This window comes from Meles meles, chromosome 16 (genome assembly GCF_922984935.1).
Source record: "Meles meles chromosome 16, mMelMel3.1 paternal haplotype, whole genome shotgun sequence".
NCBI lineage: Eukaryota > Metazoa > Chordata > Mammalia > Carnivora > Mustelidae > Meles > Meles meles.
Window position 1 is genome coordinate 55,028,154 of NC_060081.1, and position 27,971 is coordinate 55,056,124.

Sequence of the window (27,971 nt, forward strand, 5' to 3'; positions counted from 1 at the left end):
GCGCGCCGTGTGGGGCGCGCACGCAGGGCGGGGCGTGCGGGGGCGCGCGCGTGCGCAGGCGAGGCGCGGAGGGCCGAGGCAGAGTCGGGGAAGCGCCGCCAGGTCCGCTGAGGGTCCACGCCGCCCGCCGTGCAGCCCGCCCGCCCGCGCGCCCAGCGTCCCCCGCTGCCGCCACCGCCGCCTCCGTCTCCGCCGCAGCCGCCATGGGAGTGCAGGTGGAGACCATCTCACCCGGAGACGGTGAGTAGGCGCGCTCGGCGGGCTCGGAGTGCCCCCGCCGCCGCGCGCATCCGCTCACCGCTCCCGTCTGTCTGTCTGTCTGTTTGTCCTGTCTGTCTCCTCAGGGCGCACCTTCCCGAAGCGCGGCCAGACCTGCGTGGTGCACTACACGGGTGAGTCGGCGGGCTCGCGGGGTGGGAGGTCTCGGCTCCGGGCGTCTGGCCACAGCGGCCTTGGGGGCAAAGGCCCGGGGCGTGGTGGCGGCGGCGGGGCCCGCGTGGCCCAAGGCGGAGGCCTGGGCGGTGGCAGCGCCCCCGAGGGGACGACCTCTGGCCTGCCGCACGCGGGACGGTCTGAGCCGGCGCTTTCGCGCTTCCAGAGCAATCCTGTGCCCACTGCACAGATGGGGAAACTGAGGCTTTGGGGAGGTGAAGTTGCTGGCGCAAGGTCACATGCTCCGGAACGGGCAGCGCCCTGGCGAGGGGCCATGAGAAAGGATTTGTACCAATTCTGTGTCCCGGGTGACACCCTGCCTCCCCTTCCGGCCCTCCCTTGGATAAGATAAGAAGGGCGAGGTAATTTCCACTCTTCCGAGAGCTGCTTCTTCCGAAGTCGGGATTCGTCCCTACGCCGCGGCTGGAGAAACGCCGGGGTTCCTAAGGCGCTGCTTTGGCTCAGCCTGGCCTTGGAGGAGCTAGAACCGCACGGTCTTCTTCCTCTTCTGACTTTTGAGCCACTTAGAAATCCCAGCCTCAGTGGCACTGACGGCCCAGGCTGACTGAACGTGTAATTTAGCCTCCCCTGCCCACAACTAGGCTTTCTCCCGCCCATTTTAAAGAGAAAGAAACTGAGGCTCAGTTAGAGTAACAAACAGTAATGTAAGCCAAAGGAGCCTGTAGACCTTCAGCCAGAATTAGACTTTGCCGGAATTCAGACTTAAAAGAGTGGATGCCTTGAGACCATCTTTTACTCCATGCCCTTACAAGGTCCTCCTGGGTTGTATTGGGAAGGGGAGGGAGGTGGAGGCTGAGCAGGCGGAGACTCCAGACTCCGTGGCTGTGCGCTGGAGGTGGCGGAGGGGTGGGAGGGCGTTGGTGTAGCCACAGTTGTTGATATGAATAACCTTCCCTCCCCCTCCTCCTTCCCCTTTCTCCCCCTTCCCACCCTTTCCTATGTTCCTCCTCCCCCTTCCTCTGTTTCTTCTCCTTCCCTCCCTTTTCCTCTTTCTCCTCCTCCTCCTCCTCCTGGGTAGTAGGCTGTGAGCAGTTAGGACCAAGCTGCTGAGAGATAAGCTCCTACCCTTCTCTCCCAGATTATGGGGGGAGCCCTCTGTTAAGGGAAATGACTTTCATAGGGAAGGAAAGGAATGGCACCTAACATCTCCCTTCCCATGCCCTTTTACTTATTTGGCTGTATTATTTCTCTGGCTCTTCTCCAGGTGCAGAAATGGGGGCAGGGGGTAGAGGGAGTTAAGGACTAGAACCTTTTAAAAGGCTACCCAAGGAGGAAGTATTGAAACCCATCTTCTTAGGGAACTTTCTCATGCCTGTGATATGAAACTGGAAAGTGCTTTTGACATTTTAAATAGCTCGCTTTGTAGGCCATGGTCAGCACCTGAGCCTAGGAGCTCTAATGGAGGAAAGCTTGTCAGTTTGGTTGCTTTTGATCAGTGGGATGAAAAGAGTAAGCCTTGCCTTTTACAGTGCTGGGGTGAGTGGGCAGTTCTTAGTTCCCACAGCCACTCGGGGCAGACACTGGGACACGGGTGAGGAGGTGACTTTTCCCACCCCCATTTGATAAGTAGCCACATGAGGATAATTGGTTATATCTTTCTCACTCCCGAGTCTGTGCCCCTCATCCTTGGCTTGCCCATCTTCTGGTGCTGACGGCAGGATTGGATCCGTAGCCTGAACCATGTTTCACTGTGCTTTTTGGTGAAAAGTCCCCACACAGCATGTCTGGAGCCTTTCCTAAGAGAACAGATGGTCGTGGGACCCAGAACACCATCAGGGCTCCCAGTGCCTCTTCAAGTCTGTGTTTTCCTTGAGGGTGGCACCCACCCACACGCTCCCAGAACAGCAGCAGGACCCTGGCATGCATTGGGACAAAAGCTTTCTTTTTCATTTCATTTTTGATAAGCTCTACAAAGGCGCCTCAGTGAGAAGCCAGCTCTGCCTCTTGCTCACAGAATAGGCTGTTCTTGGGCAGGCGGCTTTGTTCCTGCGGGTCTTTGCCACCAACCTCCCAGGAAGAACCTGTTTGAGACCTGTGGGGGCGTGAGAGGAATGGGTAGGCGCTTTGAGATTTCATCTGTAGCAGCAAAGGCTTTCAAGCCTGTGGGAACAATTCATCTTGGGGCAACATGATGGGGGTGGGGGAGCACCAGAAGGACTTGAGGGTCTTCAATAGCCAGAAGCCCACTGGGCCTCAAGAATAAGAAGACATTCTCGTAACACTCCTAGTTTTCATCCCTGTTTTTCTCTGCCTGGCTGTGTCAGTATTCCCTTGTCAGACTTCTTTCTCTCTGCCTTTTCCCAAGTGGTGGATGTTGGAAGTCCCCTGCGTGCCCTTCCACCCCCATGCCCGGTTTCTCACATTGCTTGGCTGTGACTCCAGTGATTACAATTCCTAGGAGGGAGAATCTGACTGACCCAGGTTTGGGTCAGACACTGTTGATCCGGCCTGCTCTGGCCTGCAGTCCACTGCTGCTGATTCCGGGGGCAGGTGCAAAGAAACAGTAGTGGAAGTAAGGTAGCCAAAGCCCCCTCTCAGCCGCCGGAGGTGGGCATAGCACAGGCCGACTCTCACCAAATGGACCTTTTAAGTGCTGCTGGTGGCTGCTGGTCATAGCCTTGAGGCCACTCTCAGGGCTCCCTCTGGTGCCTTCTCTGGCCTCTAGCAGAGCACAGCACGCACATGGCCTCAGAGAAAGGCCTGCTTCACCTCTCTGCGGTGCCAGAAGGGAAAGCGAAAACTTGCTGTCCCCAGCCAAGGACCTCCTAGTAGCATGACAGGCACTGAGGTAGGAGGAAGGAGGTAGAGGGACAGCCTGCCAAGTATGTGCCTTGAGGATCAAGTGGATTCCCACAGCTCCTTCCTGGCCTCCGGTAGCTCCGTCATTGTTACTGTCAAGCTTGTCCCGACACACAGCTAGGCTTATGTCCCTTTTGCTCCTGTCAGTGGGCCACATGCCTGCCATTGTCAGAGCAACCTCAAGTGGATTGAAGGAATTCTTTTTTTATCCTCTTAAAAGATAGTTGACATTTCGCCCTTGGGATTGGGTTTAAGTTGTCAGTAGCCTGGCTTCTAAATGAGAAAAACCCAGGGGCCCCTCAGCCTCACCTCCTCAGAGGGTCCCCTTGGAGGGCAGCTGAGGGGGCCATTCTTCTGCAGCCCCGTCTCCAACCCCTTGCATTTCTTTCACCTCTCTGTCCCCTCCCCTCTCGGCTTTATTCCACGCACCCCGCTGCTGCGCATTTCTTGGCTGATCGTGTTGGGAGGAGGCTCATGCCCAGCAGAGGCTCCTCAGGCGGGTCTGGTCCCACCCCCACGCCACGGTGTCTTCAGTCAGACTGGCTGTCCTGTTCCTTTTCCTTCCCGCAGCAGGTGTTTATGGAGCAGCAGCAGCGAACCAGGCACGGGGGCCATGGCCAGCGAACTACAGAGGCAAAGGCTAGATCTGGGGGGCTTCCCTGGGGTGACGAGGCTGCTGGCTTGCAGGTGTGTCAGGTGGCGAGAAGCCCTGGGGAGAGGTGAAAGCAGAGTGTAGTCCTGCGGAGGGGGTGCTGCTTTTGTGAGGGTGGTTGGCAAAGGCCTCTGACAAAGTGGCATTTTAATATTTACCCAAAAGGCGTTGGGGAACTAGCAGTGTGCTGCCCAGGGGAAGAGTCTTCTAGACGGAGGGCCTGAGGCTGGGGCATGCTTGCTGTGCTTGGGGAACAGCAAGGAGACCAGTGTGGCTGGATTGTATGGTGGGAGAGGAAAGCGGTGGGAGAATGAGGTGATGGTGGGGCCTTGCAGGTTGCTAGAAGAGCATCGGCTTTCTCTCTGAGTGAGGCGGCAGCTGTTAGAGGGTCTGAGCTGACTGGGGTTTTCACAGGCCTAGTCCCTTCTGGCTGCTGTGTGATCGTGGAACTTTTGAGGGCAGGGTGAGAAACAGGGTTCTGGTTGTATCCTGGTGTGCGGTGTGCCAGCCTGGCCAGGAGGGAAAAGGTGGTGTTAGGTGGACAGTGAACCCCAAAGGGGATGTGAGGTTCTTTGCTGGGTTTCAGATCTTGCCTCTGCCATGTAACATATCAGGAGAGCTTAGGCAAATTGTTGTTGCACTTGTCTCAGTTTCCATGTGCCTCCCACACATGGAAGTAACCGCCTTCTGGGGGCGAGTACGGTCACGGGGCTGCTCGTGCCTCGGGCACGGGGTGATGTGTCCCGGCCTGTCCTTCGGCCAGCCAGCATCACCTGGGATGGCTAGAGTGGGAGAGAGGTGTCAGCACTCAGCTCCTGGAGTGGCCCAGGCTGACCCAGGACGGTTGGGGCCAAGCCCCAGCCTCCTTTCCTTCACACGTAGGGAAATAGGCACTGATAAGAGACACGTCTGAGTGAGGGTTCATGTTCAAACAGGCCTGCATGTTACCTACAGAATAGAACATACTGGCTAAGAAAGTTGCAGCCGATATGCTAATTGTACCTACCGAGGGAGATGGTTAGTGTTCGTTTCCCTTTCCTTGTTTCTTGGTGGGCACGAGAGAGCCTGGCTGTGTAAGTCGAGGTGCCACTCCTTTTTTTTTTAGTTGAAGCATCGCTGACGTGCATTTCATTGGTTTCAGGTGTACAGCACAGCAGCTGAGCAAGTCTGTGCTTTACACTGGGTCCCCCTCTGGCATCGCCGCCGTCCGATGGCGTCCATTCTTTTCTCCTCAAGTTTCCTGAACAAAATGGGGTTCTAACGTTTTGGAAATAGATTTGCTGTGGAAGCATTCTTTTCTCTCCTCTGGGATTGTGATTAGCAGCATACGCAGTCATGCAGGTGTCCTGTTCTCTGCTTGCACAGATGAGAGCAGAAGGCTCACTTGAGTGAACTGAAGGCCCCGTAGCATGCTTGTGTGTATGTGTGACTCTTACTTGTGAAGTTTTCAGACGTAGAGAAAAATCAAAATCAATACCCCTGTACCCATGACCTGGCATCTATGATGTATGGCGTTTCATCCTGTTTGGCATTTCTGTCTTCTCACAGAGAGGACACATGTGTGCACACAGTCTCTGGGTTGTTCATAAATCAGTCCAGCTGCGGATGGCCTGATGCGTACCTCTGAACACTCGAGCGTGCTCTGAGAAGGAGAATATCCTCCTTACCCTCCTACTGGTCCATCTAAGAAAACTTGAAATGATTTAATAGTAGCTAAAGCCAAATTCATCTTGAAACCACCCCAGATGTCGTTAAAGTGTTTATTTTTTTGTAGCCAGAATTCTTTCAAGGTTTACTCATTGCAGTTGGATATTGTGTCTGGTATCAATCTAGAAGAGTCCTCACCCGGGTTTTCTTTCTTAATGACCCTGGGTGTTCAGAGAGAGCGGGCTTGTTACCATCTGAATGCCCGTCTGTCCCCTGATCTGTCCCCTGGTTTGCTCCCTGTGTTGTGGGACTCCCTCCCATGCCTGGGGACGGCTTCCATGCTTCACACGTGATGCCCGGCACACCGTGGTGAACACCCCTGTTTGGATCTTTTCTGTAAAGGCACCTTGTCCCCTTTGTAGGAAGCCGGCCATTTCTGGGGTTCTTGGGCCTTCTGCCTGTGCCTGGTCCTCATCTACCTCCCACCTCTGGCATTGACACTGCTGGTCATTCTTGCCGGAAGACACTGTTTCATTGGCATTTACAGACCGGCAGTTTTAAAATTCCTTTATACCCTCTACATTTATCAGCTGCTGTTCTATAAAATAGGGAAAAGCTTAATTCTTTTCCTTCAATTATCAAATGTTAAAGTGAGAAATCTGTTTTGTCATCTTCCCCAGTGGTGACAAATGGCTCTCCCCGCCCCCATCAACTTGTTTGGTTTTTGTTGTTAGTATGTTGGGGACTCATAAATTCCCTCAGGGCTTAAAATAACTGATACTGCTTATTCTTTCTGATACTCACATTGTCCCAGATTTGGCCAGTAGGAGCCCCTTTGGGCTGCCTCCGGTACCTTTTTGATAGGCTCCCTTATTCCTTAATCAGTTCCTTGGTTCCCCTACTGTGGTCCTGGCCTCAGTGGTCTCTCCAGAGAGCTCTGGTTCCTTTCAGTGGGTCTCATGGACTTTTTTTTTTTTTCTTAACAGCTTTATTGGATATAATTTATATACCATAAAATTTACCCATTCATCCAGAGGCTTTTTGACTTGGATGTTTTTGGTGGTTAAAAACTGATTTTGTGGGACGCCTGGCAGTAGAGAATACGACTCTTCATGTTGGTTTAGTGGTTAAGCCCCATGTTGGCTGTGGAGACCTACTTAAAAACAAACTGATTTTATGAAGTGCTGATGGGTTCATTGTAGCTGTAAACTAGGGATCGCTTGTCTGCCTTGGGATTTTCTCCAAAAATAGTATTGTCACCTGCTGTTCCCCTGGAAAAGTCCAGGGGTATTTTGGATAACTTAGGCGTGTACTATCCAGTTCTCCCTTTGGTGCTCATGGTGATGTTTGTGTTTTATTTCTTTTTTCCTCTCCTGTTCTTTTACCTACTGAAGCAACTCCACTGAGTCCTTGTATTCCTTCCCCAGCTCCCTTTAACTTTGTCCAGGTAAATTCTAGCAGTGCAAAGCTGATGAGGAGGAGGAAGGGGTGGGGGATAATCCACTCCTGGGTGCTGCCGGCTCTGCTCTTACGGCCTTTACTCTTTCCCTCCCAGGAGGGAGCTCTCTGGCCCTGTGCAGAGCAGCTCCCACAAGGCCGCCACTCCCTGCCACAGACAGGCTCTTCTCTCTCACGGCATCCAGGGCGCCCCCTCATTGAGTGTCCCCTGACTGACCCTTGACTAAAGTGATTCTTCAGACATGCTCACAGCGCACGCCTCTGATTCTCCAGCAGAGTGCTCGTCCCTTTCCTTTGTGGCCTTCCTTGTAGTCAGGCGGTGGACGACTGGTTGCCTCCACTCTTTCCCCAGCAGGCGGCAGGCCTCAGGAGACCAGACCCACACTGGTGGTAGTCTCCAGGATCTCTGCACCCCCACATCAGTGCCTGGCATGGAGTCACTCAGGACTCTAGCAGAGGTGAACAAAGCCCACATTCATGTTGTATTTGGTATAATATTTCTGTTTCGTTTTAAGTTAGAATAAGAATGAGAATATTTATGTTTTGGACTTTGCCCCCATCACTGTGGATTTACAAAGTTACGACTACTTCCTCTCACACCTACTACACACAGGCCAGCACACTAAGCCCTTCCCTCAGTCATTCAACAGATGTGTTAGGAACTGGAGAAAGCCTTGGCCTTGCCCTTGAGGTGCTTACCTTAAGGGAGTGCCTTCCCCTGTGCCTGCTTTTACAAGACAGGTGCCTTGAGCAGCCCACACCTGGGGTAGAAGTGCCACCTGGTCTTGGACGTGTATGCCTCAGGCTGGGGAGGAAAGAGCTGGCTAAGTGTGTGCAAAGGCCTGGAGGGGGAAGGGGTACCTTTGGTTTTTCTTCAAGTCCTTATTGACCATCTTGTGCAAGGCACTGTTCTGAGCACCAAGAGTGTAGGAATGAAGAAGATATAACACAGTCCCTGTCCTCACAGATCTTACACTGTAGTTGGAAAGACAGATAACAGATAGATTAATAAGCAAAAATATATTGTACATTAGCTAGTAAGTGCAAAGGAGGGGGGCAGAAGGCTGAGATTTTAGATGGACCTCAATGAGAAACTAATACTTGAGATAAGACATGAAGGAGGTAAGGGAGTAATCCATGTGGCTCTCCCGTAAGAGCATTTTAGGCAGAGGGACCAACAGGGACAAAGGCCCTGTGGTGGGAGTAACTCTACCGGTGTCTCTAGAGAACAGAAGGAAACCAGGTTCTTGGAGTGGAAAGTGTGAGAGTAATCAGAGATGAAGTCAGCGGCATGCCAGTGTGGGGTGGCAGCCTCTCCAGGGCTTCTAGGCCATTTTTAGGACTTTGGATTCTATTCTGAGTAAGATGGGGAGTCATGGGAGGGTCTGGAGCAGAGGGGAGTAATAGGGTCCGACTTGTATTTTAGAAGAATGTCCTTCTAGCTGCTGTGCCAAGTTTAAACTGTAAGAGAAAGAGGGCAGAAGCAGGACCACCAGGGAGGGGATTACTATAATCATCTGGAGCCAAGCCCCAGAACTCATGCTTTTACCCATTATACCCGATGGCTTCCCGCCTCTGCATTTTCTGGAAAACAGGAAAAAAGAAAAGCTAAAGATCATGCATATTTCTACCATTACCAAATAGCCACGATTAAGTATTGTTTTCCTCTCTGCGTCTCCCCCCGCCCCGCCCCAGCCCCATGACATATAATGTGGCTGTCCTTTTATTTGTATTGTGATAAAGTGGGAAGTGACAAGGCATGCCCACAAGGTCATGCATTCTGGTTTGTGTTCTGGGATCCCATGCGTTCCTACGCTCATAGGACATCCTTTGAAAATACACTTTTGGTCACTGAATCGAAAAAGATTTAGCAAAAGGTTAGGAGCATTTCCAGATAAGAGGTGGGTTATGTTCTTGCACTCGGTTTGTGTGATGGGGAGGAAGAAGCTGGCTCCCTCTTTGGGTAGGCACTTGACCCCTGATCATACCACGTAAATGGGTTTCTCAGAACTCCCAATTCAGGAAGGTTGCCCAGGGAATGCAACCACAGAGGCCTGGAAATGGAGCATAGACATAAGCTTTGGATATAGCTCCCGCAGGGTGGAAAAATCTCTTTTCAGGTCATCATGACGGGGACAAATGGATAGCTGATCATAAAAGTGACATGGCTTCTCTAAACATTTTATTTCATTTTATTTCAAATCCAAACATGAATCATTTGCTAAAGGCCATGTCTTGTAGGATGGCTCTTCTCATAGAATTTTCCATCAGAGTTTGCAAAAGTCTAATTTTATAGTCTTTTAAAGTAAGGACTATTATGAGGTCATATCAGTGCCAAACCATTTTGGATTTTTTTTTAAAGATTTACTTATTTATTTATTTATTTTAGAGACAGCGGAGGGTGGGGCAGAGGGAGAGAGAAAAATCCTCAAGTAGATACCCTGCTGAGCGAGAAGCCCAGCATGGGGCTCAGTTCCAAGACTCTAAGACCATGACCTGAGCTGAAATCGAGTCAGACGCTCAACCAGCTGAGCCACCCGGGTGCCCCCAAAAAGATTTCTTTCTTCAAACATACATTAGTCTCATTGACACACATTTATTCGTTAGCAGTATTTTTTGTGACTTGCCTTTGTTGAGTCTTTCCAAAGGGCCAGCTAGGACCACTCTTTTCTGTTTACACTCCTACTTCATTCCTTTGCATACTATTTCTGTGTCTGTACTCAGTAAGTATAACTGACATAAATGAGTCTGAGAGTAAACATAACTGACCAGCCCTTGGTAGGGATAAAATGCACGCGGGCAAGAAGAATCGGGGGGACTGGAGAAAGGACTGAAGGCTCCTTTGCTGGGCTGGAGCTGTGCATGCTGTGGTTTGTAGGAATCTTAGGCGAGGCAGTTGGGTGAAAAGTTGAGGGAGCTTCTGTATATAATGAGGAGGAAGGGAAACAGCCTGGCCTGGGTCACTATGCCCATTTGCACCTGGGTCAGCACATCCGTTTGGGAGTGTTCCAAGTGGCTTCAAGTGTAAATCTTCAGAAAGATTGGGGACTTTCACTTTGGTTCCCCCTCCTCCATTCAACCATTGTACTTTTGTACTTAATGAAAATACCTGTTGAGTGGAAAGCAGAAGTCCTTTCTCCTCCTTTCAGCTGTAAATAGCAAAAGCTTTGGCAAGTTTAGAGTGTGGGATGTTCTGTTTTGTTGTTGTCATAGTTTGGGCTTTTTGTCTTTAAGACTCTCAGTAGCTTGAACCCTGTAAAATGCTGCTTGTGAAAACCACCTGCAGAGATTCCATCAGCAAATGAAAACCACAGCAGGAGTCATAAACTGGAGGTGCCTGCGGGTGCAGGTGTGAAGCCCTCACCCTCACAGCAGGTCCTTCTGCAGTCGCCCTCCCTACCCTGGAGAGGAAACGGGGCTCTCTGCCTTCCATGATGCACTGTTGCATTCTTAGTGAAATCAACCCCGTGGTCCTCTTCAATCTCCAGAACCTGCCTTTGAGTCTTCACCACTACTTCTGTGACTTGGACCAAGTACCAGGAGCATAGGCCACGGGCGCTTTGCTCAGCAGCCACTGGCCAGGTCTGCCTTTGCTGGTTCCTTCTGAGCGAGCAGGAAGGAGCAGGCTACTGTGGGGGAGGCGAACTTGAGATTCTTCTCCACATCTTTTTTTTTTTGCTCCCTCTCCGAGGATTGGAGTCTGGTTCTTCCCCAGAAGAACAGCTGAATCGTTGGGGAGGCAACTCAGAGGAAGGTGACATCCATGGTCTGGCCGCCAGAGGCTGCTTCACAGTCCCTCGTGCAACCAAAGCTTATGGTCCTTGTGCTTTTAGCTAGAGGCCCTCAAGTTTTCACATTTTTTTTCTCACTGATGAGTCATTTAAAGGTGCTGAAAGTGAAAACTGTCACCCTGGGATTACCCCTCCGATTCTTCCTACCACACGGGAAGAGGTCTAAATATGGAAGCCTCGTGCTGTTCTGCTGGTTCTTACAAGTCGTGCAGGCAAAGCCCATCTCAAAGTGGGCACGAGTGCTGCCAGCACGGTGGGGGCCGGGGTTGAGCTGACTGCGGCAGGGGCGCAGGACTCTGAGGCCCGCTCTCTTGCCTCAAGCTGTGTTCAGTCGGGAGAGACAAAAAAGTCATTTTCAAAATGGAGAATACAGAGCGGTCCCAGGCAGTCGGTGGGTCGTGAGGCCTAGGTTTGCGTGTAGTCAGAAATGAAATCCGTCAGTGCCGCCGACAGAGGGCCACGCTGGTGATGGGTTTTGCTAAGAGTGGCCTCCAGAGCTCGGAGTGTCAGCTGTCGTGTCTGAGCTGTAACCTCAGTTGCCTTCTCTCATCAGAGCGTGCTTTCTCGAGGAAATGATGGCACTAGCTTGGCAGGTGGTTTTGCTGTTCAAGGGCTCCAGGTCCTGGCCCACAGATGTCTGGAATTGAAGTGGGAGCAGCGGCTGAGACTTGACGGGCCACCTGCTTCGCTTGCTCCCTTGCTTTACAGAGGAAGCACCTCACCACCCGCTGCCGGGCTGGCTGCAGGAGGTAAACACGTGTAAGATTTTAGTGACTCTCACTTTTTTACTTTTTTTCCCTTAAAAAAAACAAACCAGTTTTGTAGAGGCATAATTGACATCCAGTAGCCTGCTTATATTTAATGGTACAATTTCCTGAGTTTTGATATATCTCTTTGCCATTCTTTGAAACCTCCTCTTTCCATCCTCTGCAACCCTTGGCTGGCTTTTCTCTCAGCAGAGTTTGTGTTTTCTAAAAGCTTATTTACGTGGAATTGTACAGTGTATAGACCCATGTCTGGCTGCTTCTGCTCAGCATAATTATTTTGAGATTCCTATGTCGTTCTGTGTTATCAGTAGTTCGTTCTTTCTCACTGCTGAATAGTTTCCTGTTGTGTGGATGTACTTGTTTATACGTTCACCAGTTGGCACATGTTTGGGTTGGTCCAGTTCCGGCTATTCCAAGTGAGTTTGCTGTGGACGTCTCTATGTAAGTCTTTGTATGGCTGTCATTTCTCCTGGGTCTTTATCCAGGATAAATGGAACGGTCAGGTCATATGGAAGGTATTTGTTTAACTTAGGTGGCCAACCTGTTTCCCAGAGTGGCCGTTCCATTTTATAGTCCCATCGGCAGCGTGTCAGAACTCTAGTTCCTCCACACCCTCACAGAGCGTGATGTGCTCGGTCTTTTCAGTTGTATTCATTCTAGTAAGTAGTCATACCGCCTAGTGGTTTCATACATGTTTTTATCATGACTAGTCATGTCGAGCATCTTCTCCTCATGTGCTTACTTGCCACTTAGCTATTTTTTTCAGTGAACTATCTGTTCACATCTCTTGCCCCTTTAAGATTTTATTTATTTATTTGATAGACAAAGATCACAAGTAGGCAGAGAGGCAGGCAGAGAGAGGAGGAAGCAGGTTCCCTGCTGAGCAGAGAGCCTGATGTGGGGCTCGATTCCAGGACCCGGGGATCATGACCTGAGCCAAAGGCAGAAGCTTTAACCCACTGAGCCACCCAAGCGCCCCTCTCTTGCCCTTTTTAAATTGAGCTGTTTGTTTCCTTGTTGTTGAGTTTTGCAAGCTCTTCCTATATTCTGGACACAAATTCTTTATCAGATAGGTGCTTTTGCAAAGATTTTCTCCCAGTTTATGGCTTGAGTTTTCATTCTCTTAAAAGTATCTTTCAAAGTGCTGAAGTTGTTAGCTTTAATGAAGTTCAGTTGATCCTTTTATGGATTGTGCTTTCTGGCCTCATATCGGAGAAATCTTTGCCTCACCCACAGTCATAGACATTATTTCCCTGTGTTTTCTTCTAGAAGTTTTATAGGTTTATGTTTATGTTTAGGTCTTTTACCCATTTTGGGTTGGTATTTGATTATGATGTGAAGTGCAGGCCCAAAGTTATACTTTTGGCCTGTGGGTATCCAGTTGTTGCAGACCAATGTAGTTGTCATGTCTGGAAGTTTGGTCTGACTCTTTCTGTCCTTCCCTCTCTGGCAGTTTCAGGGTGGTTTCAGTTGATTGTTTAGTCTCCTTATTTTGGGTCATGTTTTCCCTCCTGTTTTCATGCTTGGTAATTTTGGGTGCTTGACATTGTGAATTTTACATTTTGGGGTGCTGGATATTTTTATTTCTATAAATCTTCTTGAGCTTTGTAATTGGAAGCACTTAAGTTACTTGGAAACAGTTTGATCCTTTGGATCTTTTATGATTTGTTAGGTGGGTCTGGAGCAGTGTTCAGTTTGGGGCTGATTAGTCTCCAGTGCTGAGATGAGATCTTCTGGGTGTCCTACCCAGTGCCTCATAAACCAGGATTTTCTCCAGTCTGCCTCGTAGAAACAGTCACTGATCCCAGCTCTGTGTAAGCGCTGGGTACTTTTCTAATTGTGGATAGTTCTTTTCCTGGCCTTAAGCAGTTTCCTCAGACACATGTGCTGACTAGTATTCTGTTAAATACTCAAGAGGGACCTTCTGTAAATCTCCAGGGATTTCACTCTATACCTCTGTCCTTCCTGGTTTGTGTCCTTTGGACTCCAGATGCCTTTAGCTCGGTCCAGGTCCCTCTCCCTGGAAACGCCCAAGGGTGTAAGTTGGGCGGTCCTCACGCTGGCCTTGTTAGTTTCCCCTCAGGGATCACTCTCCTTTACTGCTGTGTCCAGTGTCTCAGAAACCATGTTTTAGCTGTGGCGGGTGTTGCTTCTCTGTCTCTTCACTCTCTTTTTATGGTAGGCCTTTTGTTTTGTGTTTTATTTGGTGCTTTTTGTTTTTGTCTTTTGCCAGAGCCAGGCCACACTATGCAGTGACTCTGACCTTGGGCAGGTTAACTAAGCCTTGGAGTTGGTTTCCTTATTTTTGTTTTAAGCAGGCTTGGGTGCGTGGCTGGAAAGGCTCTCTGCCTGGTTAGAGAAAGGATTCTCAGATTCCCGGACTGCTCATGGCCTACTCTCACCCTTAAGGCAGGGTTGGAGGAGGTCAGGTTCAGCGTATGAAGTAGAGCTCGTAGGGGACGGACTACTGTGAGAGTTGTGGAGGGGGGGATACCTGTTTTTCTCCTAGCTGCTCATTTATAGAAAACTACTCAAGTGCTGCCATTTGTCATTTCTTTCATCAGACCATGATTGTATTCTGGTAAAGAGATGAGCTCCATGTACACGCCAGCTTGCTAGTTGTGGGGCACCAGTTCCTGGCTCTGCACTGACTTGGCAGGGGTGGATCCCCGCCCTCCTGTCTACCTCTCAGGCCTTGGCCCCCATCTCCAGACTTCAGGCGGCGTCAGCATCCACTCTGCTCAGGACATCTGTCTGCCTTCCTGCTCTATTAGGACAGCAGTTCCCGTCCCCGCCACTGCCCATTTCCTATTTTGTCAAAGTTCAGCTCTTCTGGCAGCTCTGATAAAGCTCTCAGTTGATCCCTGCTTCCCCATCCCACTTGCAAGTTTGACGTTGTTTTTCATGTTATGGTTTATGTTAGGATTTCCCTCCTCCTCTAAAAACATCCGAACACAACAGAATTCTGTGTTTTGCTGGGTCTTCTGAGTGATACTTAGAACCATCGTGGGCTCCCACCCTCCGCCTCCAGGGAAATCTGCTTTGTGTTAGTTGTATGTTGACACCTGGCTTACCCCTTCCAGTGTGGGACGGTGGTTTGACAGTTCAGGACCTTAGTGATGGCTGTGACTGGCTGACTCTGGCTTCCAGAGAAGCCACCATGACAGTCCTTTTTCAGCGAGGAGTGGCAGGAATCTGTTTCTCTTGTGGCACTCACCGTCTGGCATCTCCATCTCTGAAGTCCCCCTTTCGGTAGAGGCTGCCCCTGTGCTTTGTCTGGCTCCTGGGACGCTGGAGAAGTTGGACGAACATGGCTTTTGGATTTATAGTCTGGCTTCACTACTCGTCAGGTTGCTTCACTTCCCTTTGCCTCACTTCCTTCTGTGAAATGGGGACAGTGCTGGGGGAGGACTGAGTAGGTTCATGTATGGAAAGTCCCTGACTCCGAGTGGCAGCCCGGCCCACAGTTCTGCAGGAGTTGTTGGGCGTTCCCTGCGGAGAGGCTTTCAGTGTCTTTTCTGTTGTCCCTTCCCTGATTCTCTGACACCAACTGGCGTCCAAATGTCTGAACCGTTCAGTTCAGTTCTGACACTACCCACGTTTCTGTAAAAGAGGATGGGTGAACTGAGGAAGGCCTGTTGCTTCTGGGCTGCATGTGACTGCCAGCCACTGCGTGTGCCTAAAGGGCCCACAGTTGTTCTTAGCCTGGGAGCGTGCTGGAAATCGACATTGGGCACGTACACACTTGCCCATTCTCACACCAGGGCAGACAGCTGCCCGCCTCTGGTGGTCAGCCTACTGCCTGGAGTCGGGCAGAACATTCACAGCCCCGGGGTAAAGGGACTATCCCAGCTCAGTGGAGGGCCACTGAGGACACAGGAAATCCTCCCTGGACGCCGCACTTCCTCCTCAGGCCTCCGGCAGCCCTGCTAGGCCCTTCAGCGCCAGCATCCGGGATGGGCGCTCTGCTGCTGGCTTCTGACTCGCCTCACGTCATCACTCCTTGTTGCTCATGTTACAACTGCCCTTTTTCACAGGGATGCTTGAAGATGGAAAGAAATTTGATTCCTCCCGGGACAGAAACAAGCCCTTTAAGTTTATGCTAGGCAAGCAGGAGGTGATCCGAGGCTGGGAAGAAGGGGTTGCCCAGGTATGCTCTCGTTTGTTTTGTTTTGTTTCCTGGTGTCTGCCTTTGAAATGATGCTTGTGGGTAGGACGTTCATTCAGTTCAGAAACAAACAAAAGGTGCGAGTGGAAAATTTCACTTCCATCTCACCCCATCTTGCCAGTCCCCTCACCTGCAGCAACTCATGGTATTTTTTTTTTTTTTTTGGTAGAGTTTCCTTAAGCATTTTATGAAAGCGTACTTTTCCCCTTTTTTGCTGTAGTCTCACACAGTGTTCTACACTTTGCTTTTTCATTTAATCTTTCACACTTTATATATCCGGACATAAGAGGAGGATGCTCTCCTCCCACACGCCCTTAGGCGGGCGTGTTTTATTTGTTTCATCGGTACAGTACCCTATTGATGGTCAGTTTCAGTATTTTGCTATTATAAACAGTGCTGCAGTGATGAGTCGCATGTGGACTGAATTTTACATTGTGTCCGTGTTGCCACAGGCGGGTTCTCAGAAGGAGGGGTAAGCGGGTCACTGGCTGCGTGCACTGTGTTTTGACATACTGTCCAGTTGCCATCCCTAGGGATGACCCCGAGCTGCCACCAATGGGCGGGCTGTGAGGGTGTTTGTCTCCTCCCAGCCCCGCCAGCAGCGTGTTGTTCAACTTTTGGATTCAGGACAATACAATGAGGGGAAAATGTTACCTTGATGTGGTCTTAATTTGCGTTTGTCTAATTGCTGGCCATGCTGTGTCAGACCCCTTCTGACAGCTCATGCTCATGGAGAGAGGCATTTTGTTTGTCTTGCGTCTGTTTCCTCAGCCCTCCCTCCCCAGGTGTGTAACCAGGTTTTGTTCTGCCAGCACAACAGAATTCCCAGTGGACAACAGGGGACCCAGGGGTGCCAAATTCCAGTTGGGTTCCAGCCTTCCATCAAGCCCAGGAGGCTTTTTCCCGGCACCGACCAGGTTCTGGCGTCCTGAGACATGGGGCTTTAGAGTCAGTCCTGAGCGAGGGGCCATCAGTCTGTTTCCTTCCCACCGAAGAGAACTGAGGGGTAACCGAAGTGGAGAGAAAGAGGTCTTTCTCATTTCCAGAATACACATTGCTCTGCTTCCTCTAGTAACCATCACCGATTTATCTCCCAGTGACCTGCTCAACTTGGAAAAACTTTAAGCCATCCCACTCCTAAGTGTCTAGATTTCTGTTCCTGCAGGGTAGAGGGTTGGCAGTACAAGAATGAGAGGATCTTTGTGGTTCACTTCCTTTTGGAAACCTCTGTCCCCGCCGCCTGCGTCTGGCTGGCTCTGGGTCTGTATGTAGCCCATCCCCCACGACCATGCCAACCATTGTCCACACCACAGCCATCTTCTGTGGCGCTTCCGACACTGGAACAATAACTGTGTTGTGTTCCAAGAGATCTGGCGGCCACCGAGATAGTGTTATCAGCCTATTTTACATCCCAGGCTTGGCGAAGCCTGACCGGGTGTTGGGGAGATGCCCAGTCTACCCCTGGACCCAGTGTACTTGGGGGTCGGTCCCAGGCCTGTCACTTGGGAGAAGTCTGGGTGGTCTGAGACCTGCACAGATCACCTTTAAAACTCCACGGGATATTTCTTTGAGTGAGTTAAAAGCACAGGAAGAAGGGGGTTTGTCTTGTGCCCCTTTTCCCTTTCTTTTGATATTGTTGTTTTGCTCTAACGCGTTTACAGGTGCGTGGTCCTGCCGCAGGTGCTATTTGGGCAGCTTGCTTCTTTCCCCTCTGTGTCTTCGCCATCTTTCCGTGTTAGTGCACTTAAGGCTGCTGTGTTCTTTCTAGTGGCTGACCCGTGGTGCAGATGGGCCTGTGAAACCGCTCCCTTTGAAATGGGCATTTGGGTGGTTAGTGGAAGATTCTGGAAGTGGAATTGCTGGGTAAAAGGACATGACTGTTCTGAATTTCATTAGATTAAGCCATATGCTTTTAACTGCTCTACCACTCTGGTCCAGCGTGTCCTGGTTTCTGAAAGGAGATGTGGGGAGCACAGGTTCTAAGTCGCATTATGTTCTGAGCACAGCCCGTGGCTCCGTCTTAGCCGCTGTCTCTGGGGCCAGGTCAGAGAGCCAGGAGCACATACCAGGAGGCTGAGCAGAGAGTGCTGGAAGGACAGACACACAGAGTGCCTGCTCACCATTCAGAAAATACATATGGAAACTTATTTATATATTCGATTAGGAAATGAAAAAGCACAAACGTATTTTTTTTAAAGATTTTATTTACTCGAGAGCATTAGTGGGGAAGAGAGGGAAAAGCAGACTCCACCCTGCTGAGCAGGGAGCCCCATATGGGGCATGATCCCAGGACCCTGAGATCGTGACCTGAGCTGAAGCAGATGCCCAACCGACAGAGCCACCCAGGAGCTCCAGTACAAATGTATTTTTAAAAGTGAAAAATTTCCCTCCACCCTGGCCACTGTACTCTGTTCTCCCCATGGAAAAATGCTGGAATTGTGTCCTTCCAAAGGTGTTTTCTGTTTATATAGGCAAGGTGCAAATATATAAATGTTTCCCTCTTTTTCATACAAATGGTAGCTTACTATACATGATACTTTGTAAAATCTGTCTTTTTTAAGTTTTTCTGTATGAGCATAAGTATAAAATATGGAAAGTACAGAAGAGTAGACTACCCCAAATACTACTTTCTGTGTATATGTTTTCTTTTAAAGCGGAGTTTTGGTCAAAGTACTCCTTTTTTAAGAGCATGGATGCCACTTAACGTGCTCTGAGTGACAGACTGCTGAAGGCCCGAGTGGCGGCACCGGCATAGTACCGGCTGCCTGGGGTCAGGTTAGGGAGGCCTGTGCAGGAAGGTGCGTGTCATCGGGCTTGGGCCCTGCAGAGCCAGATGCAGGGATTGTGTAGCTTGATGGCCAGCCTTCATGTTCTGCACTGGGAGGTGCCTGGCCCCCAGACCATCCATACAGTCACTGGCATGTCTGAGTCCCGGGACGCTGACTAAGGGACACCCCAGTAAGCAGCCCTGCTTCTTACAGAGACAGTTGGGGAGTGTGTCCGCTTGAGTCTTTCTTTTTATTTTCACAGATGAGTGTGGGTCAGAGAGCCAAACTGACCATCTCCCCAGACTACGCCTACGGTGCTACTGGGCACCCAGGCATCATCCCGCCAAATGCCACTCTCGTCTTTGACGTGGAGCTTCTGAAACTGGAATGACAGGAATGGCCTCCTCCATGAGCTCCCCATTCTTGGGTAAGGCAGTGAATGTGAAGGGTCTTTTCCTACCTTTGTACCTCCCATGTTACACCCACTGCTTGGTGGGTAGCAGAACCAAAAATGCCATGGGTTTTCTTCCCCCTACATTCTTGCTCAGTTGGGTAGCCTTTCAGTTTGAGTTATTAGTGTACACCTTGAATGTAAAAGTTGGTCACACTGTGGAAACGGATGGTGTATGCTCTCCAAAAAACTCACTGGGATGGGGCAGCTGATGGTAGCCGTTTAAATGAAGGATGTTTTATATTTAACTTAGAAACTAAAACTGAGTTGGGAACTGGAAACGTGGCCAAATTTATAATGGCAGCATTTTAGTTCTTTAGAAGGAAGACTTTTGAGGACTGCCTGCTGTGACTTGTGCACGCAGCCCCCTCACCATGTAGAGCGAGGCCACTGCCTGAGGGGGTGTGCAAGAGGCACTGTCACCCAGGCCGGCTGCCTCGGGGCCATGCCCAGGACACTGGAGCACATAGGCGCACTTACTGTCTGTGGCTGGAAGAGTGAGGCCGGGGGGTGCTTGTGAAGTATAGAGGTGCCTTCAGTCCTAAGAAGAGATTTGAGGGGTTGCTCAGCCTTTCTGTGTAACAGGTGAGGGACCTGAGGTCACTCGAGGTCACTTCCAGGCAGCGGCGGACTAGGACTAGAACCCCTCTCCTGCTTCCCCTTCCTGGACTTGTTTTCCGTCCTTTTACCCTCCTCTCTAGGAAACCGAACTCAGTGGCTTAATGGCTCATAACTTTTCACGTGGGTATCAGAATCATAAAACACATGAATGCTGCCGTCTTCTTTCCACTTGGCCCCAGACCTCTAGGTTTGCCCCCGTCCTGGCCCTGGAACCAGAGGACCACAACCAGGGGCTGGGTGAGAACGCTTTTGTTTGAAAGCTGTGACAAGTGGCTGCCAGCCTGTCTCTTATAGTCTAACCTTGTGCTGCTATGGACTTCTTTAAATACAAGGGCTTTTTAAATTCGTAGCTGTTTTTTCTCTCTCTGATTTGAACCATATATACCTGGGTCAGGTTTGACGACCCTGGCTTCTCTACTTGTCATTCTCACCAAGAGGGACCTCTTGACATTTTACAGAGCCTCTGTCTACCCAAAGGTCTACACTTAGTCCATACCCTCTTTCCTGTTCTTTGAGAGCTGTGTATATGTTTTCGTTTAAAGCGGAGTTTTGGTCAAAGTACTCCTTTTTTAAGAGCATGGATGCCACTTAACGTGCTCTGAGTGACAGACTGCTGAAGGCCCGAGTGGCGGCAGCGGCATAGTACTGGCTGCCTGGGGTCAGGTCAGGGACATAAAACTATTTGACCTGGGGTCAGGTCTGGACATAAAACTATTTGAAGGGAGCCTTGGAATTATGCTGATTTGGGTAGAGGCATTCTGTAAATCTGATGGGATGAAGGGAGGGGAAGGCAGGGAGAGAGGGCTACAAGTCACTCTAGCCAAAGCTTCCCCCACATCACCAAAGAACATCTCAGAGCTTCTTGCACAGGTCTTAAGAGAAAGCCCAAGGCCAGACCTAGAAAGTTATAGGTTTGAATAAATGAATAAAGAGCACAGACGCATTCTAAATCTCTTCAACCTGAGGGATGTACCAACTTAGTGCCACACACACAGAAGTCACGCAGGAAGACTCAGTTCAAAGACTGCCGATGGCCGGGCCACACCTGGGACCAGTTAACCACAACCACTGGGAGTGGGAACCCAGCAGGACATGCCTTTAAAGCCCCCAAGTGATTCCTGTGTGCAGCCAAGTTGGGAGACCCAGTGATAACGGGGAATGGGCCATCACTGCTCTCCGCAGCAAGGTAGATGGCACCTTAGCTGCTCTGGGAAGCCAGCCCAAGCCCAGCAGGCTCTCCCCAGCTGGAACGGAGGTGGCTTGTTCCGGTTGAGACCTTGCAGCTCCCCGGACTTGGAATGGCTGACGTCCCGTGCCTGTCCCCAGCATGCATACAGAGCACCGTGTTGCTGGAACTGACAGATTTTCTGTTCCCAACAGATGTGCCGCGGAGGGATATGGCGCCCTCAGACGTGCACACGCGAACCCGGACGGAGCTTTTCCTGATGTTCCACTACACTCTTTGTCTAAACATCGACCCCGACTGAATGTGTTCTGTCACCCGGCTTTGCTCTTTCCCTTTCTCCTCGTATGTGTGTTGACCTAAACTATATGCCATAAACCTCAAGTTACTCATTTTATTTCATTTTGTTTTGGGGTGAAGGTTCAGTTTCAATCTTTTGGATCTAGGTTTCCACTTAAGTATTAGTCAAGTATTAACAGCACAAGTAATGGGTTAACTTTAGAATAGGAATTGGTGTTGGGGTGGGGGGGGAATGCAAGAATCTTTATTTTATTTTATTTTTTTTTGGATGAAATTGTTATCTATTATATATTAAACATTCTTGCTGCTGCGCTGCAAAGCCATAGCAGATTTGAGGCGCTGTCGAGGGCCGAATTACTCTCCCAGTTGAGAGATGTCCTTGGGTTGTATTAAAAGCCCGACCTAAAACTGAAGTGGTGGGGGGGGGGGAGAGCATTTGCCTCCACTTCCCCACCCCAGCCTCCCCTTAAACCCTCTGCCTTTTTGAAAGCAAATCGTTCTCACTGCGATGTTGGACACTACAGGTATCTGTCCCCAGGCCAGCAGGGACCTCCGAAGCCTTCTTCGTGGCCTGGCTTTTTTTTTTTTCTTTTCTCTCTCCCCATCCTGTGGTTTTTCTAACGGATATTCAGGACTTTTGTAATCTCATAGCTGTTCGAGCTCTACTTCCAAATTTTAAGAACTTTAATCGAAAGTTTAAATTGAAGGTGCTGTTTGTAGACACTTAACACCTGATGAAAGCCCAGCCATCATGACAAACCCTTGAGTGTTGTCTTGAGAAAATGATGCTGGTCATCACAGCTTCAGCATCTTCTGGTTTTTGATGTTCGGCTCCCCTGCTGATAATCAGAGTTTCCTGGCTTCTCCTCCTCCCCCTCTCACCCCTTTGCTGTCCTGTGTAGTGATTTGGTGAGAGAAATTATTGCTGCCTACTCTCCCACCCCCACCTTCCCGCACTACGTATGAGTTTCAAGTTTTATTATTGCAATAAAAGTGCTTTATGCTGGCTTTTCTCAGCCCCGTGTGATCGTGATTACTTTCAGGTGCCCCACAGGCCGTTTGGTATAGGGGATGGGGTAGGGGCTGTGTCAGTGGGGATGTCGTGTCGGAGATTGGGGCTTGGCAAAAGAACTGTAGCAGGAACGTCCTTCCCTGTTGGCCCTTCTGGGGGTCGGGGTGAGAGGGGGTAGGTTTGCATCTTCTCTGGTGGAGGAACTATCAGGCCAGCCCCTCACCCACCATCATCAGATGTTTTTTTAAATACGTGTTCTGGGTAGAGCATTCTGCTGTGTTCTCTGGAGTCAGCAAGAAGTGGGAGATGCAACCGGCTCTCAAGAAACGAGCTACTACCCGGTTGGAGATGTGCTGCAGCAAACTGATGGAGGGTTACACAGGGAAGATAGGGGTTTTGAATCGGTGCTCTTTGGTGCCATTGGTGTAGAAGTTCTTTGTCTTGTGGGCAGGCTAGTTAGTTCTGGTAGCTTCTCTGGCCCCCACCCTGTGTGTGCTGGTAATAATCCCCTCCTCCCTTGTGATGAGACAGTCAGTAGTACTCCCGCACCTGTCAAAACACGACCCATCCCTTTATTCATTTAAGTCACTGGAGTGATATTGCGGAGTCATCACTCATTTTTTCCAAAATTCCCTTATAAAAATGGTCAAACAATGCAAGATTTTTATAGTGATCACTTGTGTACTCCCCACCTAGCTTCTATGATAAATATGTTACTGTACCTGCTTATCACCTATTTACCCCCCTAACCTTAGCCCTAATCCTTCCATAGCACATTTTAGGATGGCAGACATCACAATTCCCTCTAAATACCTGTTAGAATTTAGTATTTGTTTATACCTCTTGCACCCTACAACAGAATAGAGACCATGACCACTATCTTAGAGAATTCCTTTCTGCCCTTTCTCAGTCTCCACTCGCTCTCCAAGTCAGTAGTCGTTCTGTTTTCCTACTCTGGTATTGCCTGTTACTTCTGAGTTAGATTTAAAGGAGATCTGTACTAGGAGCTCTTGCATTCAGCACCTAGTGTGGTACCTTCACTCAGAAACACAGGGGTGCTGTTAGTTCTCACTAAACTTACTAAAGTTAGGCAGGACTGGGACTAGATTACAAGGTGAAAGGGACTTTGCAGATATGATTATGCGGTGGACACTGAAATGGGGAGATGATTTCAGGATTGGATTTCATGGATTGTGTGGGTGGGTCCAGCATAATCATAAGACTCCTTAAAAACATCTGAAGATGCCTTGCTTGCTGGCTTTGAGGATGGAAGAAGGGACTGGAAGTCAAGAACTGTGGTGACCTCTTAAAAGCTGGAGAACACAAGGAAACACTTCTCCCACGGGGCCTCTGGAAGAAACCAGCCTGGCTAACACTTTGGTTTTAGCCTAGTGAGATGCATTTTGGACTTCTAGCCTCTGGAATGAAGATGATAAATGTGTGTCGTTTTTAAGCCGTGAACTTTGTAGTAGTTTGCTACAGCAACAAGAGGAAACTAATGTGGAGCCTTTGTTTCTCTTTAATTTATATTTTAAAAATTTTATTTATTTATTTTATTTTGAAGGGGCACTTGGGTGGCCCAGTTGGTTAAGCATCTGATGCTTGATTTTAGCTTAAGTCGTAATCTCAGGGTCCTGGGATTGAGTCCCACATTGGGCTCCATGCTTAGTGTGGAGCCTGCTTAAGACTCCCTCTCCCTCTCGTTCATGCTCTCTCTCTCTGTGTCACTCAAATAAAGAAAATCTTTTCTAAAAAAAAAATTTTAGTTAATCTTTGTATCCATCATGGGGCTCGAACTCACAACCATGAGATCAAGAGTTAGGCTCTACCTACCCAGTCACCAGGTGCCCCTCTTTTAGTTTTAATGTATAAGTTTTTTGTTTGTTTTTTAAGGTTTATTTATTTATTTTAGAGAGCACAAGCAGGAAGGGCAGAGGGAGAGAGAATCTCTAGCAGCCTCCGTACTGACGCAGAGCCCAATGCGGGGCTCGATCCCACAACTCTGGGATCACAACCAGAGCCAAACGAAGAGCCCAACACTTAACCACCTGTGGCACTCAGGCACCCAGCTGTATTGTCTTTATAACTGTTTTGAAGAGGGCTGTAGGTAAGGTCAAATGAATGTACTAAATGTACTTAACCACCTTGCTGAAGGATAAGTTTTGTTTTTAGAAAGTAAAATCATGACTCAAATACAAAACAAGTATGTTAAAGATATTTGTTCATCAATGAGAGAACAAGTTAAGATGTTTTAATTGGTTCAAAGGAGAATCCAGAGAACAAATAAAAATACAATTAGCCCAGTAGGAATGCTGAAAAATTTGCTTTAGTAGATACATAGTTGGCAGAATTGGCCAGTATCTACTGAACGATAATCAGTTACATTTAGGACTTTACATGGTGCAACTTGCATATGTATGGAATCACCTGCATGATCTGTTTCCCTCGATTTGCATCATGCTCAAGTAGCTTAAAAGCACTCTGTTAAGTGCCGGCAGGTTGGGGAGACTTGTTTCAAAGTCTTTCACGCTGTTTCCTGATGCCCTGTTGTTGGATGCTCCAAAACCAAAGTTCCAGTTCTTTGGTTTTATTAGAACAAAAACAAAAACAAAAAACCAATACATCTTTGAATGTGTTAATTTTTTTCTTTCCTAAATGCCTTGATTCTGTAGGATAACATGCTAGAAGGGGGATTGTAGGGTCAAAGAGATTCTGACTTTCAATTAACATTGCCAAGTTGTATGAACCTTTCTCCCACACACGGAAAACAAACCCCACCCATGTCCCACTGCAGAAAATACCACTTCTGTGGGCCCTTAAGAACCCTCAAACTTTCTTTTCCAGATGCTCCCCTGCCCCCCACCCCCCGCCCACCCACTTTTCCCTTCTATTCATTGGCGAAAAAGATCCATGGAGAACTGACTGACTTGGACGGATTGAGGACTCTCTCCAGTACTGGGGAGAGGCTTAGGCTCCCCTGTAGACCAGAGTCCCTGCACTCCATAACAGACAGGGGTCAGGGTTCTGTTACAGAAGCAAGGGTATCCTTGGGCCTGGCTAGAACTGGTTTATGTTGCTACTGACTGTATTTTCATTGTTTTCCTTGTTTTATTTTTGAGAAGCATGGTGGTTGTATCCCCAGCCCTAGGATTCAGGAAAACTTCTGATTATGTTTCTGACCATTGCTAGCTAAGGCTTAAACACCAAATTACCCTGTTATCTGAGGTTTTCCATTCATTGAATAGACTTGGGGGGTGGGACCATAGGTGGTGGGTCAAAGTTCAACTCTAAAATTATAATTACTTTTTTTAAAGATTTTATTTATTTATTTAACAGACTTAGATCACAAGTAGGCAGAGAGGCAGGCAGAGAGAAGAGGAAGCAGGCTCCCTGCTGAGCAGAGAGCCCGACACGGGGCTCGATCCCAGGACTCTGTGATCATGACCCGAGCTGAAAGCAGAGGCTTTAACCCACTGAGCCACCCAGGTGCCCCTAAAATTATAATTATTTTAAATGGAATGATCACATGAGAAACTTTCTGCAGGAAAGCAAACCTCCCCCCCCCCCCCCAATAACCATGATGACAGTTTGACTACAGGCAAGCATCTCATCGATCCCCACTTGTTCCCGGAAATGGCTGGCCACAGAAAACCCTCCGCCCTTTCCTCTTTTGAAATGTCCCCAAAATGCTCACTTGCCCCCTTGCAGCTAACCAAGGATGGCCAAATGTACTGGAAGACCAATGAGTCTCCCTCACTGCACTAATCCTACCCTTGCAGAATGCTTTTCAGTGGGACAGCATTTCCTTTTTACTCCATGAAATACACTCCCTGACACCTTTGAACGCCTGCTGAAACAAGGGTGATGGCAGAAGTGTTCTACTGCTGCCAGTTTATGAAAAAAGAAGCTTTGTTAGTATTGTTTTGGGCCTAGATTTATCTCTGACATGTGGGATGTGTGTCTGTAAGCATACCCCCTGTAACGCATGCCTGCTTCCTAGATATATGTGGGTTCACTTTGATTGACAGTGTTGGACTGCAGTGGTCACTTAGATGCCATAGTTGAAGGGTTCTCATTCAACCCTCTAATTAAATTCAGTGAATTAATGTGGGACAGCTGACACCAAAAGGGATCAAAATAAAAATGCTTCTGCCCAGAGTGTGTCTGATCAGAGTCCCTTTGAGTTCCCTGAGTTCCGTGCACACACAGGGTGGATTGATGATGGACCTCTCAGAGGCTGGGCTTGCTGTAGCAGCTGACCCACACGACACACAGGAGACAGCTGTCAGCTTCATTAGGAAGGTGGAAATATTTGCCAGTGGGTATATAGAGTGGGTACCCTATTGGATCCGTGTGCTAATTGCCACTGTAGTTTGCCTATTTTAAAATAAATTCATACATTTCTGAAGGCAGTACATCTGCAAGATTTAGGGAAATCAATTCAGTTAACTATAGGGTATGTTTATGGTATGGCAGCCCCGTGATTAATGCTTTTCTAGGTGTGAGGAATAAATACAGGATAGGACCAAGAAAGGCACTGCTGACAAGGACTTGAAATTCTAGCCGAGACCGAAAGCATGAATAAGTTAATAATGTTAGGTTCCCAACTATGAAATGAAGTAGCCAAGTGAGGCGTGGAGGAATACTGTTCCAGGCTGATGGAACAGCAAGTACAAAAGTTCAGGGTGGGGGGATGGGAGAAGAATAAATGAAACAAGATGGGATTGGGAGGGAGATAAACCATAAATGACTCTTAATCTCACAAAACAAACTGGGGGTTGCTGGGGGGAGGTGGGATTGGGAGAGGGGGAGAGGGCTATGGACATTGGGGAGGGGAGGCGAACCATAAGAGACTATGGACTCTGAAAAACAACCTGAGGGTTTTGAAGGGTCAGGGGTGGGAGGTTGGGGCAACCTGAGGGTTTTGAAGGGTCAGGGGTGGGAGGTTGGGGGAACAGGTGGTGGGTAATGGGGAGGGCACGTTTTGCATGGAGCACTGGGTGTTGTGCAAAAAGAATGAATACTGTTACGCTGAAAAAATAAATAAAATGGAAAAAAAAAAAAGTTCAGGGTGGTGAGTTAGGGGTGCTGGGAAGATGGTAAGGACCAAATATGGGGAGAGCAGAAGTATGGGTAGGATCGGGCAGGACCCAGGTAAGACAGGGCATGAAACGTGACAGGTATCCTGAGCATGATGATGTCATTGGTGGGTTTCAGCAGAGGAGTGATGTCTATTTGTTTTTAAACCATGCCTCTGGTGGGGCTCCTGGGTGGCTCAGTTGGTTGGGTTTCTGACTATTGGTTTTGGCTCAGGTCCTAATCTCACAGGTCATGGGATCAAGCCCTGTGTTGGGCTCCGCGCTCTGAAGGGAGGCTGCTTGAGATTCTCTCTCTCTCTCTGCCCTTCCCCCCTCCCACCCCTGCCACATGCACATGCACACACTCTCATTCTCCCTCTTCCAAATAAATAAATCTTTTAAAAAAAAAAAAAAAAGATGTCTCTGGAAAGTGGAAAATGGACTAAAGGGGGGATGATGAAAGCTTATCTCCAAAGATGGCCCCCAGTGATTCCTCCATTCCCCTTGATTCTGGGCTTACTTGTGGCTGCTTTGACCTGTAGAAGACAGTGGAAGGAATGTTTTGGGACTTCCAAGCTCAGGCCTTAAGAGAATTCCCTTTCTCTTGGAATGCTAGCTCTTGCGTCCAAGCTATACAGAGAGGCCACATGGAAGAGAATTGAGACCCACAGCCCAGAATCCCAGCTGAGGACCCAACCATTTGCCAGGACCAACTGCCAGAGAAGATGAGCGAGCCGCTTGGATATTCTGCCCACAAGTGCCCACAGCCCCAGCAACATGACATGAATAGAGGAACCACCTCTGTCAGCTCAGGAAAACCAAA

The 27,971-nt window shown here is 49.1% G+C and overlaps 1 protein-coding gene across 3 annotated transcripts; it reads left to right on the forward strand.

The window, feature by feature from the left end:
* Positions 1-33: 33 nt before the first annotated feature.
* Positions 34-27,971, forward strand: FKBP1A (FKBP prolyl isomerase 1A). 3 transcript variants are annotated; one of them, XM_045980683.1, is made up of 5 exons: positions 34-240; positions 345-392; positions 15,605-15,717; positions 18,766-18,930; positions 20,956-22,074. In XM_045980683.1, exons 1-4 carry the CDS (start codon positions 204-206, stop codon positions 18,892-18,894), a joined length of 327 nt encoding a protein of 108 aa, XP_045836639.1. In that variant the 5' UTR covers positions 34-203; the 3' UTR covers positions 18,895-18,930; positions 20,956-22,074. The 3 variants fall into 3 exon arrangements, with proteins under 3 accessions (XP_045836639.1, XP_045836638.1, XP_045836637.1); XM_045980682.1 differs by lacking the exon at positions 20,956-22,074 and adding an exon at positions 27,765-27,971 and having other exon boundaries at positions 59-240; XM_045980681.1 differs by having other exon boundaries at positions 59-240; positions 18,766-18,935.